This window comes from Pelophylax lessonae (genome assembly GCF_965119305.1).
Source record: "Pelophylax lessonae genome assembly, chromosome: 7".
Taxonomy (NCBI): Eukaryota; Metazoa; Chordata; class Amphibia; order Anura; family Ranidae; genus Pelophylax; species Pelophylax lessonae.
Genome location: NC_138774.1, coordinates 98412276 through 98426436, shown reverse-complemented (window position 1 = coordinate 98426436; position 14161 = coordinate 98412276). Strand labels below are relative to the sequence as shown.

Here is a 14161-nt window from a genome sequence, read left to right as displayed (position 1 = left end):
TTAGACAGGAGCAGGTTTTTGTTCCTAAGGCCGTCCATACGCTGTTCAAATCTCGGCCCAGTTAAGCAGGAACCGGCTGAGATTCGAACCATGAATGGGCAGGCTGAATGTACTAAGTTGATCGATAACTTCGGTACAACCAGCCTGCTGGATTTTCTTCTAATTATCGCAAGTGGCTGCTATAGCTGCTAGCGATAATCACTGTCTTCTTCTGGCGGGGATGGCTTACCCCGCTGAGTGGAGACAATGTCTTGGCAGGAGGGATTCCCCTGTCAGTGCTGTCTGTGCTGTTTATGGGAATCATGCAAATTTCTTTCCTGTAACCCGTGGCTGCAGCAAAGACATTTGCACTGTCTATGGCCAGCCTTATTGTAAGTATTTTGGATGGAATTTCATCATTGGTCGGGTATATGGCAACCTGTGGCACAGCTGTACCATGCTAAGCTTCGCTGAATTAATTTTCACTTTTGTCACCAGCTTATATGAATTTTCCATATGTTTTCTCGATTGCTTTCTTCGTATTTATGTATTGCAACAAGTCTGTCATTTTTTTTTTCAGGGGGAGCATTGTAATTTCAGCCATGACGTGGAAGTTCCAAGACGCCGTGGACTGTGCAAGTTCTATGTCACTGGTTATTGCGCTAGAGGTGACAATTGCCCTTACATGCACAATATCCTTTTTAGTGGTTTTATTGAGATTTTTCTTTTTCATACCTGAGGAATATTTTTAAAGGTTTTTTTTTTTTTGGCTTATACTGCCCTCTACAGGGGTAGGACACTAGGTAGAAAAAAAACTTGACTACACCTGTGGGCAGTCCCAGGCGGTATACTCCCCCCCCCCCCCTCTGTACTATAGGTACTCCATTTTCTTCTGCCTAGTCAGCAAGTAAGGACCTAGCTCCTTGTTGGAATCTCTGGTCCTGGCCATTTTTTTCTTTTTAAATGTTTTTTTTTTTTTTTCTTTTTAAGTGGCTTTTTTCTTTATCGTACATCACGGGACACAGAGCAGCCATAATAATTACTATGTGGGTTATGCGCCATCTATAGGTGAATAGACACTGGGAGATCAATCAAACAGGAAGTCCTCCCCTATATAACCTCTCCTAAACAGGAAGTACCTCAGTTTCTGTAAGGTCGTGGTCACTGATGTGATACATGTGCTTACTTAAAGGTCTGGACAGTTCTGTTAAGAATCAGGGACTTCAATTGTATCCATTCGAAAAAGCGGTCAGCCAAAATGGATGGTTCCTGAACCTCATTGAATAGGAGAGAAGATTCCTTGAGGTTTACCTGTAATGCAGCCTTACGGCGCTGGACCCTGCGTAATGGATCCCTGAGCAGTGTTTGTTTTGACCAAGGTGTTTTCCTGCAGGGTGCAATACAGGTACAGGGGAGTGGACCCCAGATTAAAGGGGACCCAGTCCCTGAAAATCTTTATGACTGAGCCCGCCGTGATGGGTTAAGATTGGACTGTTAGCTCAGGATCCTGCAGCAGGGAGGGAAGGGCCCCGTACACACGTACCGATTGTCGGCCGCAAATATTCGGCCACCGACCGATCGGCTGATTGTAGGCTTGTTAGTATGATGCTTCCGACAGCCGACAGCGCATTTTCGGCCGAACAGAATCTGTTGTGCAGACTTTAAAATATTTGTTGGCCGTCACCAGAACGGACGATTGTTCGCCAGTCAGTACAGAATTCGGCCGACAATCAGCAGATTTGCAAGACTGGGCATGATCAGAGAAGAAAAAACACACGGAAAGTTAACCATCACATGACATCACTTCTGCAGTCGGCTGTTGTTGGCCGACAAAATTCGTGTGCAGTCTTTTGCAGTTTTCAACCGACAGGACAGCCCTAAACAAAAGACGGCCGATCGTTCGGCCGACGATCGCTACGTGTGTAGTCTGCATTTTGCAGTTTCTCTTTAAAAAAAAAAAAAAAAGAGCTCTATCGGTCTGGTCTTTCTTCCAGTGGCCACTGGGGGGGAGGGGCAGTGTACTGTTCATGCCCTGTGTACTTCTCAGAAGTATTGGGCTGCTGTGTGTCCTCTAGCCACTAGAGGATGCAGGCTCACTCAGTATGACCTACTCCTGTATAGACAGGAAGTAGAAGGGCGGCCATTTTTGGTGGACCATAGGGGCTGAAGGATCAACAAGGCCTCTGAGACGGAATGTAGCCCATGGCTACATAATGACATTTGGGTACTTTCTATGGGAGAGCTAGGTGACCAGCTAAGTGACCAGCATGTTTATAATACTGCATAAAGGTATACTTGTATACTTACTGCTTAACCTTAAACTGTCTGTTGATACACCCCTGTATGGGTATCAGTGCACTTTAAGGAGTTGTGTCTCCAGAATAGCGTGCATTTGGTCTGAAGGAACCTATTTTTAGGATGTTTTTAAAGCAGCATTGAGGCTGCATTGGAGTCTATGTGCTTGGCTAATTCCTGCAAAATTAGTTGGGGCCAAGTGCAGTTGAGCTGGGGCAGCATAGAAAACATGTTTGCATAAACACGTGCTTGCATGGGCAAGTCTTTGATTGGGCGCGTGCATCGGCGCGTGTTGCATAAATGCATGTTTTTCATAAACACAGGTTGAATAAGTGCATGCTTACTTACATGTTTACATAAACTCATATTGCATAAATGCATGGACATGTGTTCATGTTTGCGTGAATGCATATTTTCATAAGTGCATGTTTGCACAAACGCATATTTGCATAAACGCAAGTTTGCATAGAGGAATGTTGCATAAACACATGCTTGCTTATTGCGTGGATGCGTGTTTGCGTGGGTATGCGTTGCATAGGCACGTATTTTCATGTTTGCTTTAACACATGTTTGCATAAATGCATGTTTGCTTGCTTCTATAAACGCATATTGCATAAACGCACATTTTCATTTGTACTGCATACATATATGCTTATTTGCCTTGAACTGTATGCATGCATGCTTTTTTGCCTTGAACTGCATGCATACATGCTTTTTTGCCTTGAACTGCATGCATACATGCTTATTTGCCTTGAGCTGCATGCATGCGTGCTCTTTTGCCTTTAACTGCATGCATATGTGCATGAACGGCAAGATTACTTATATACCTGCATATTGGCATACCTGGGTACTTGCATACTTACTTACCCTCTGGGTTGCATAGCGGTAGACCAACGTTGTTTTGTGCCTGCATCCTTGGGCGACTGCGTATTATTAGGTGTTAACTAATATAAGTTGCTACATGTTGTATCTGTTATACCAGCTAAAATGGCTCCAGAAGGGAGAGGGAGCCGGTAGAGGCAGGTGCACTGCTCTCAGGTTCAGTGATCTGGCGGTGTCCACATCTCCCGATGTCCAGTGGTTTCAGATACATCTGAGCCACTGTGGTGTTTAGCATTGCTGTGTTTTCTGACTAATTTTTCGCCAGATAAACTGCGGCCGCATCACCCTGAACATGCCTGATCGCCGTTGATTGGAGCCTAAGCAGGATCAAGCCTGGTTAGTACTTGGATGGGACTGCCTGGGATACCAGGTGCTGTAAGCTTTCTCCTCCTGAGTGAGGGAGCCTTCTGGGGCTGCTGTGGTTTGAGAGTATCTTGAGCCAGAGGGTCAGACTCTGAGGTGGGTCGGTCTGTCTGTAGCTGGCAGAAATCCGCTAGGTTAGGTACACCTCTTGGAACCTTCTGGATCTGCTACAGAGTCGCCAGTCTTTTGCATTGCATTAGCTCTTAGAGCAGAAGCTATTGGCTCAATATTGTAAAACACTTGAATAGTAGCAGTTCCAAAACCAAATGGGAACATGAGGTCTATCTTAAGCTCTCAAGCTGCTGGGCATCCTTCTATTTCAGATAGGCGCGGTCTGTTCAGTGATTTCCTCTCTGCAAGAGGTAGATTTCGGGGTCCATAGTCCTCAATAACGCATATCTTCATGGTCCGTTTTTTTTCCAGGCTCATCAAAGGTTTCTGCAATTGCAGTAGAAAGTCATCTTTTTTCAATTGTGACTCGGCCCTTCGAGCTAGCCACAGCTCTCGGGGGTTCGCAAAGCTGGGGGGGGGGGGGGTGTCAGTCTCAGTATACCCTAATAATCTTTGCTCAGGAAGCAGCGGTTTCAGGTTTTCTTTCGATACAATTTTCTCCTGCAGAAGTGTATCTAGGTTAGAGCATGTTTCCTAAGGACAGTCCTACTCCAAGTTTTTTTGTAGAGAATTATTCCCTCTGTCTGGAACATGAAGATCCAGTCATTGGATTGCCAGAGAGCTCTGTTCCCGGGATGTTGCAGAGCTAAAATTGGGGGTTGATGGTTGGGAATCTAGATAGGGTGAAATTCTTCCTTTTAGGGGTTTGGAAGTTAATAACCACTGAGGCAAGTCGCTCCAGTTAGTTTGAAGGTGGCTACAGTTCTGTGGACTTGGATTCCACAGGAGAGAATATTGCCCATCGATATCTTGAAACTTTTGGCCAGTAAACCTTTCTCTAGCAGTGGCGGCCCGTGCATAGCGGGCGCCAGGGCGCCGCCCCCCCTACCCCTAAAAAAAAAAAAAAAAGACAGCGAACAAATAAAGTTGGGGTTACGTCCCAGAAGAGGCGCCGATCGGCAGCCTTCTGGGGGCGTAACCCGATCGCAAGTCCTTGCGATTGGACACCCCCACTTTCGGATATCCTGGCTGTGATTGGTCCAGTCTCCAGCCTGGACCAATCATCATCCAGGACATCCGATCCCTGACGTCACAATGGGGGCGGTGCCGGTGCGTGAGTCATTCACTCACCGTCACCGCCGCTCGGAGGACGAGGGAGAAGCCGCTCTCCTTCCCGCCGCCGCCGCAGAGAGGATCGAGGAGGGAAGAACCCGCCGCCGCCGCCAGGTAAGTGCATTAAATTGAAGGGAGCACGCACGCTGCACTCTGCATTGATTGGGGTACATTGCTGTGGGCACTCTGCATTTATTGGGGTACATTGCTGTGGCACTCTGCATTTATTGGGGTACATTGCTGTGGCACTCTGCATTGATTGGGGGACAATGCTGTGGGCACTCTGCATTGATTGGGGGACAATGCAGTGGGCACTCTGCATTTATTGGGGTACAATGCTGTGGGCACTCTGCATTTATTGGGGTACAATGCTGTGGGCACTCTGCATTTATTGGGGTACAATGCTGTGGCACTCTGCAATCATTGGGGTACAATGCTGTGGGCACTCTGCATTTATTGGGGTACAATGCTGTGGTGCTCTGCAATCATTGGGGTACAATGCTGTGGCACTCTGCAATCATTGGGGTACAATTCTGTGGCACTCTGCAATCATTGGGGTACAATGCTGAGGCGCTCTGTATTTATTGGGGTACAATGCTGTGGCGATCTGCATTTATTGGGGTACAATTCTGTGGCGCTCTGCATTTATTGGGGTACAATGCTGAGGCGCTCTGTATTTATTGGGGTACAATGCTGTGGCGCTCTGCATTTATTGGGGTACAATGCTGTGGCACTCTGCAATCATTGGGGTACAATTCTGTGGCACTCTGCAATCATTGGGGTACAATGCTGTGGCACTCTGCAATCATTGGGGTACAATTCTGTGGCACTCTGCAATCATTGGGGTACAATGCTGTGGCACTCTGCAATCATTGGGGTATAATGCTGTGGCACTCTGCAATCATTGGGGTACAATTCTGTGGCACTCTGTAATCATTGGGGTACAATTCTGTTGCACTCTGCAATCATTGGGGTACAATGCTGAGGGCACTCTGCAATCATTGGGGTACAATGCTGTGGGCACTCTGCATTTATTGGGGTACAATGCTGTGGGCACTCTGCAATCATTGGGGTACAATTCTGTGGCACTCTGCAATCATTGGGGTACAATGCTGTGGCACTCTGCAATCATTGGGGGACAATGCTGTGGGCACTCTGCAATCATTGGGGACAATGCTGTGGCGCTCTGCAGTGATTGGGGACAATGCTGTGGCGCTCTGAATTGAAGGGGGCATGCACGCTGAACTCTGCATTGTGGGGGCACAGCACAGTGTTTATTGCATTGAAGGGGGCACAGCACAGTGTTTATTGCATTGAAGAGGGCACAGCACAGTGTTCATTGCATTGAAGGGGGCACAGCACAGTGTTCATTGCATTGAAGGGGGCACAGCTTCAAAGTCACGCAATTTTTTTACTGCGTTTTTTGGCGCGAAGCAATACCTATTACATTTTTCTTTTTGCGCCCCCCCAAAAATTTTGAGCACCAGCCGCCACTGTTCTCTAGATTATTGGATGAACCAGTTGTAGGTTCAACCCGGCAAAGCCTCTACAGTGGCATATAATCAACCACTAGGGCGGCACCCAGAGTCGTGCAACTCTGGAAGGGAACCACATTCTGTCTGGGGCAGAGCAATAGGTGCTGTCTCTGTCGCCAGTACATATTCTTCCAGGTATTGAAAAATTACGGGGGGTTTTCCAGTCATCAGCAACTAATGCGGGGACCATGCAGTCCCTGCTTCCTGAGATGTTTCTTGCAATCTGCCAATGTTGGGGAACTAAGCGGATGGATCTACTGGATTCCAAGTTCTACAACAAGTTGGACAGGTCATGTCTGGGGCGAGAGTCCCAGTAGAAATAGGTTTAGATGCACTGGTAATACTTTAGGGACTTGTTCTCCCTAATTGACGCTTTCCCTCTGTGTCGACTACTACCGCATCTTTTGCAAAAAATTTGTGAGGTGATAACACTGATAATAGTGCTAGCCGAATTTAGCCAAGGAGGGCTTGGTACTCTGACATAGCCTTGGACACTTCCAGTCCAGCTGGACCTAATGGTCATAAGTCCTGTTATCTCTGCTCTGTTGAGCGCCTTGAAGCCGGCTTCAGGGAGCATCAATTACAGGACTTGTAAATATTTTTTGCCTGGTGTGAAACCAGGAAGTGGCACCTGCACATATGTGAGTGAGAGTTTTTTTTTTCCTTTCTCCAATCGGAAAGGGAAGTGAGATTGGCTTTAAATACCATTTAAAGATCAGATTTGTCCCCATCCATTTTTTTCTAGATGCCGTTGTTTCTCACTCATTGATTCATAGTTCATACTGGGTGTAACGCAGACAGTTCCGCCTGTCAGGTCACCCTTGTGTCCTTGGCTTGAATTTGCTCCTGACTGTCCTTGCAGAGGCCACCTTTTGAACCATCTTGAGAAACGGTTATTCCTTTGACTCAGAAGTTGGCTTCTTTGGTTGCTATCACTTCCGCATGTGGAGTCTCTGAGCTGACAGCTCTTTCATACAAGGAGCTATTCTTGGTCTAACATCATGATAAGGTGATGTTGCATCCTCCTCAATCTTTTTTGCTTAGAGTGGTTTCTAGTTTTCACCTAGTTTCTTGCCTTTCTTTTCTAATCCTCAGTTGGCAGGAGTAAGATCGCTGCATACTTTGGAGGTAGTTCAGGCAGTCAGGATTTACTTGAATTGTCAACGCAGGTCAGGAATCCTGGTTTGTGCTGCCAGCAGTGCCCAGGAAGAGCAGGATGCATCCAAATTACCTATTTTTTTCATTGGATCCGCCAGTTAATTATTCAAGCCTATGACTTAAAAGGGCAAGGTCCCCACCCCTTTTTGGTGAGCGCGCTCGCTACCAGGTGTGTGGGGGCATCTTGGGCCATTCGCCATCAGGTGTCAGTGGCTCAGGTGTTTAAGGCCACTACATGGTCTTCCGTTCATACATTCACAGGATTTTGCCAGATGGAGGAAACTAGAAAGAGTGATTCAAAATGGACTTTTTTGGCACGACATATATATATATATATATATATATATATATATATATATATATATATATATATATGCCTGCACATAATCGCATATCGGTATGTGGCACACCATAGCACCCAGTACTGATATCAGACAGGGCGTCCACGACCCATTGGGTCAACAGACACTACGCCGGCAGCATGCCTGTCGCAGGGCACATACAACATAAGCAGTTGGCATCACACAGTCAGTGAGTGACACAAAACGAGAGAGAAAAAATAGCAGAAATGGGAAAAAACAGAGAGGGGGGACAGTAGGGAAAAAAAAGGAGAGGGAAACGTACCTGCTGCCATCCGGAGCACACCTATCTCCACCACATGTCCCAGTTACCACACTCCAGCTGCTGACGGCACGCAGCACCCAGCTGTAACCTAAGAGGAGGGGGGGTCTGGACCCAGGGGCTGGGCTAGGGGCGAGGGGCCAGCCAAGTCCGCTAAGGTCGGGTCGGAAAGCACCAATAGGGCTCTATCTAGGCTGGAGGGTACAAGGGCAGGGTCACCAGACTATTATTTTTAACAATGTTTTGTACATTTTTGCATCACAAATTTGTTTTTTTGAATGAAAATACAGAAATTTTATGTCATTGTGTCCTGTTGTCGTGCCAACAAAGTCCATTTTGAATCACTCTTTCTAGTTTCCTCTATATGAATAGGACGAGGCACAGGTATATTTGAGTGTCCACAGTGTCATCCTGTGGTGACACGTTAAAACTCTGATTTTGCCAGATGGATATCAAAGCCACTGACGATACTACTTTGGCCACAATATGTTATGGCTGCAGAATATGTCTTTCTCAGGTGGCAGTTTTTGTAATTGTGTCTCCCTCCCCTCAAGGGCATTGCTTTAGGACATCCCACGTAGTAATTATTATGGCTGCTCTGTGTCCCGTGATGTTCTATAAAGAAAATTGGATTTTTCCTACAGTTTACCTGTAAAATCCTTTTCTTGGAGTACAACATGGGACACAGGGGCCCCTCCTCTTATTTTTCGGATATTCATTGCTTTGCTAAAAAAAACTGAGGTACTTACTGTGTAGGAGGGGTTTTATAGGGGAGGACTTCCTGTTTGATTGATCTGCCAGTGTCTATTCACCTATAGGTGGCGCATAACCCACATAGTAATTTTAATGCCTGCTCTGTGTCCCGTAATGTACTCCAATGTACTCCAATTTCTCTTTTGTTCATTGACAGACACAGCTCCTGATTCTTCTTAACCATTGTGTTATACTGCCCCCTACAGGAGTGGGACACTAGGCAGGAAAAAGCTTGACTACGCCTATGGGCAGTCCCAGGGGGTGTACATCCACTCTCAGCTATAGGCACTCAGTTTTGTTACAAGCATTGTCAGAAGAAAGCCATCCAATAAGGATGCTTATTTGCACATTCCTATATGTGACCTGTACCAGCACTTCCTCCGCTTTGCTGTAGGAGAGGAGCATTATTAGTTTGTGGCGTTATCCTTTGGTCTCGCCTCCGCTCCTCGGGTCTTCACAAACCTGGGTCTCAATCTGGACTCAACTCTAGCCAGAGTGTTCCTTCCTCTGGACAAACTCCAGAAGTTGCATGCTGCGATTCATATCCTGCTGTCTAGCAGATGGTCATCCCTCTGGACTTGCATGCTGGTGCTGGGCCTGATGGTATCTACCTTCCAGGCAGTCAGGTTTGCACAGTTCCATATGAGGTCCCTGCAAAGGGAGATCTTGGTCAAATGGGACAAGTGTCCGAAGTCTCTGGACAATCAGATCTGGCTGAGCCGAAAAACCAAAAGGTCTCTGGTCTGGTGGCTTTGCTCTCTGGCTCTTCTATAGGGAAAATCTTTCTCCCCTTGTATTGGACAGTGGTCACCACGGATGCCAGTCTGTCCAGGTGGGGAGGTGTCCTGGGTCAGGGCTCTGCTAAGGGTGTTTGGGCACTGGAAGAGTCCAGACTACCAATAAATGTTCTAGAACTCCGGGCGATCAGGCTGTGCCTGGATCACTGAACGGTTTGTCTTCAGGGGTTTCCAGTGAAGATTCAGTCGGACAACACCACGACAGTGGCTTATGTCAATCACCAGGGTGGAACAAGAAGTGTGTTGGCAGCTCTGGAGGTAGCTGGCATTCTAAGGTGGGCAGAACGCTTCGTTCCGGCCCTGTCCGCCATGCACATTCCAGGAGCGGAAAACTGGCAGGCGGATTATCTCAGCCAGCAGGCGTTGGACCATGGGGAGGGGTCCCTTCACCCGGACATGTTTCATAAGATATGTCTCCAGTGGGGCACCCCCAGGTGGATATGTTGGCTCAACAGAAAAGTTCAGAGGTTTGTGGCACATTCACGGGATCCTCTGGCAGTACGCCGACTTGGTGCGGCTGGTCGTAGACGTCCGTTGGAGACTGCCTCTCAGGAAGGATCTGTTGTCCCAAGGGCCAATCTTCCATCCTGCTTTACAGTCGCTAGCTTTGACGGCTTGGGTGTTGAAAGCCAGTTGCTGAAGGATAGAGGTTTGCCTGGGTTGGTGATTCCGACACTCCTGAAAGCTAGGAAGTCTACTTCTAGGAAGATTTACCATCGTACGTGGAAAGCGTACATTTAATGGTGTGAGTCGATTTGTGTTCACCCTCGCTCTTTTTCGGAAGCTCGGGTCTTGTCCTTCCTTCAAAGGGAGGGTTGAGCAGAAATTGGCCTTTAGTACCAACAAGGGCCAGGTGTCGGCCTTGGAGGCCTTTTTTCAACGACCCATGAGCACACTCTCCCTGGTGCCTACCTTTATTAAAGGGATTTGACATCTGACTCCACCAGTGCGGTCTGCTGTGGGACGTCCCAAAGGTCAAGAATCCTAAGGAGCTGTATCTGTCAATGAACGAAAGAGAAAATTGGATTTTCGACTTACCCTAAAATCTATTTCTCTGCGTTCGTTGACGGACACAGCACCCTCCCCTCTATGGTGTTGTAATACTTCTGACACTGCTTGAAACAAAACTGAGTACCTATAGCAGAGAGGGGGAGAATACCCCTGGGACTGCCCATAGGCGTAGTCAAGTTCTTTTTCTGCCTACTGTCCTACTCCTGTAGAGGGCAGTATAACCCAATGGTCAAGAATCCTAAGGAGCTGTGTCTCTCAATGAACGCAGAGAAATGGAATTTACGGTAACTGAAAAATACAATTTTTCCTTTCCTGTGATATGAGGTGAGCTAATAAGAGCGAATTGGGAGGAGGTTTACTTAGAGTGCCAATTGTATTCACTTATAACAGTTCAATCCCCAAAATGTGAACTTCAGGGTCCAGCTCCTGAAGCTCTTGCCTCCTACTCTGGGATAGAGACTCTTATTTGTAAAGAGTTTTGTTAGTCTCCAGAACAGCATGACATTTGTAGAGGATAAAATGTTATCAAACACATTGGGTTTGATTTACTAAAACTGGAGAGTGCAAAATCTGGTTGTCAATGCTTAATTGAACAAGTTGAAGTTAGATGCTGATTGGTTACCATGCACAGCTGCACCTAATTTTACACTCTCCAGTTTTAGTAAATCAACTACATGGTGTAGGTACCTCAGATGCTTTTTAGAGGCAGGGGATTGAAGATGTACATCTGTGGCTGTAGGGCACAGAAACAAGCATTATAACCTATATACAGAATAATTACCTTTTACTCCTAACTGTAAAGAATCAAGTTGTTTATAGTCATGTACTGGCATCAGACTACACTGAGTTGTTTTTTTCCTTAATAATTTTCACGTGATTTCCCTTGTAAGCTGTATCACACAACAGGCAGCTGCGTTAATGGTGAAGAGTGCATGTTCTCTCATGAGCCACTAACAGAAGAGACACAAGAGTTGCTTGATAAGGTACAAAGTACATTGTTGTTTTTTTAACAGTTGCTTTTATGACAATTATGTGCAATCTCTCCACCACTCTATAACCACTTTGCCATAGACTTATGATTGTGATTGTTTATATCATTAGGCAAAAAACACATTCCTTCTATTGGCAAAACAAAAGCTTGATAGGTATCTTTGCAACATTATGGCCCTGCGTTTACTCCAGCCAAGGACAATTTATAGGCGCCCAGTACACACGGGCCAAATGTCGGCCAGCTCAATAGAAAACGGCTGGCATTCAGCCCGTGTGTATGGCATCCGGTTCGACACAAGCCGGTCGAACGTCCAAGTTCTGTCGATGGGGCATGACCGAAAAAGGCTGAACCAATGGTTGAGCTCGCTGATTGGAGTGTTCTGGGAAGGGCGGGCCTTTCTCATCCGAATATAATAGCACAGCACTGGAGATCGCTGTATTAACATTGGATTGTTAGTACAGCGGCACCGACCTGAACCTGTCAGGTTTTTTTTTTTTTTTTGGTTCAACCCAGCGGTTGAAGGAAGTTTTCAACCACTAAAACTAGTGGTGTGTAAGAGGCTTAAGACTGCAGATTTCCTCTGTTGCTTCCAGTAGAGAGGTTTGAATATTTCTTCCTTATTTTGGCCACACCTCCTCTTCAGCATCTCCCACTTCAGTGTATTTGAACAGAAAAAAATGAATCTTAGCTGTGCAAGCTTTTTGCTTTGTTTTGTAAGCTGAACGGTCTGTTATCATAATGTAGTAGAGGCTTGTGGGGCATCGGCTCAAATCACATCTATCATATTTTAACCCCTTGGAGCCTAAGCCTTTTTCTTACATATGCTGCTTACAAGTTAAAATCAGTATTTCTATCTCGTTCCTTGATGGACACAGCTAGTGTTCTTCTTAAGCTTTGGGTTATACAGCCCCCTACAGGAGAAGAACACCAGGCAGAAAAAAATTCTGGCTATGCCTATGGGCTGTCCCAGGGGGTACACCAGGCGATTGACCGGACGTGGGTCATCCTGCTGAGCCTGCGACCACGCGCCCTGAATCCACAGATAGTGAGGATGTTTCCTCCACTTTTTTCACTGGTGAATGCACTAATTGTATCTGTGTGTGAGACCTTAAAGGTGAAGGAAGCAGCTGCAATGGAGGTGCAGGTTCCATTTGGCACTCAAAAGACATCCAAAGCGGCAAAGGTGTTTCTTTTCCCCGCCTATTTTGACAGAATTGTCACTAAAGATTGGGGACGATCAAAGCGTCCCCTTGGGGTCCCTAAGCAATTTGCTAGATGATACCCCTATGAGAAGTCCTTTCTTAAGGAGTGAACTGCTCCACCAGTGGTTGACCCTCCGGTTTCCAGATTAAACAAGGCAACTATGATTGCAGTTGAAGAGTCCCCGGCGTTTAAGGACCCGGCTGACAGGAAGGCGGAGGCTGTGGCCCGCAATATGTACACCCTGGTTGGTTCGGCACTGAGGCCGATATTCACCATTGCCCTGGTGTAGCAGACTCTGACCGAATGAGCTAAGCTTTTGTACTGTGCCCTGGAGGGGGAGTAGCTCCCTGCCTTTGCTGAGCTGGCGGACCAACTGGTCTAGGGACTGCAGTTTATCTGTGATGCCTCTTTAGATGTGGCTCCCCTAATGGCTCGGCTCTGTGTTTCTGCAGTGGTCCTTCGGCGTATCTTTTGGCTCAAATGGTGGTCTGCGGAACAGACTTCTAAAAAGGCCTTGACTGATCTTGCATTTCAAGGAGATTGCCTGTTTGGTGTTACCCTGGATGACATCATTAAACGTCTCACAGGGGGGGAAGAGTACCTTTCTTCCACAGGCTACTGAGGGCAATGACCCTTAGTAGACGTGGGCCCTCCTCTGCTCATAAGACTTTTTTTGTCCTCCAGGGTCGACTGACAAGGAATCGAAGCCCTTCGGGGCCTCCTCTGCAGGGTCCAAGGGAATTTGGTCTGGCAAGTCAAGAGCGGGCTTCTCCAGACCTCAGACAAGACCCCTTCAGCATGAAGGTGCATCCTTACCCATATCTGGAGTGGGGAGATGTCTTCGCTGGTTCCCGGACCCATGGACTGTCCTGGTACAGGACAAATGGGTCCACGAGATCGTTCTTACCCTCCGGTAAGGTTCTTCCTTCCAACGTGCGACTGTTCACGGTCCGCTTATAGACTCTTTTTGGGGAGGTGCAAGACTTTTTACATCAAAGGGTGATTGTCCCAGTTCCAACTTCAGAAAGTTTTCAGGGGTTTTACTCAAACCCTGTTTACAGTCCCCCAGGAAGGAAGGCAAGGTGCATCCAATTCTGGACCTCAAGGCAAATTTTCTTACCTCCATCAACATCAAGGACTCTTACCTTCACATTCCAATATGTGTCGGTCACTAGTGCTTTCTCTGCATTGCCGTGGGAGAGGAGCATTATCAGTTAGTGGCGTTACCCTTTGGTCTCGCCTTTGCTCCTCGGGTCTTCAAAAAAATGTTGGCCCCAGTGCTACCATTGTTATGTCAGCGGGGGATCGCGGTCCTGAGCTACTTGGACAACCTTCTGCAAGCAGAGTCT

The 14161-nt window shown here is 46.9% G+C and overlaps 1 protein-coding gene across 2 annotated transcripts in view; it reads left to right on the top strand.

Annotated features, from left to right (window-relative positions):
- Positions 1-14161, top strand: part of ZC3H4 (zinc finger CCCH-type containing 4) — a 107448-nt gene that overhangs the window by 55918 nt on the left and 37369 nt on the right. For both annotated transcript variants that reach the window (XM_082264361.1, XM_082264362.1), the window contains exons 9-10: positions 560-671; positions 11492-11601. In XM_082264361.1, the coding sequence (XP_082120487.1) occupies positions 560-671; positions 11492-11601 (222 nt within the window). The remainder of the gene's footprint in view (positions 1-559; positions 672-11491; positions 11602-14161) is intronic.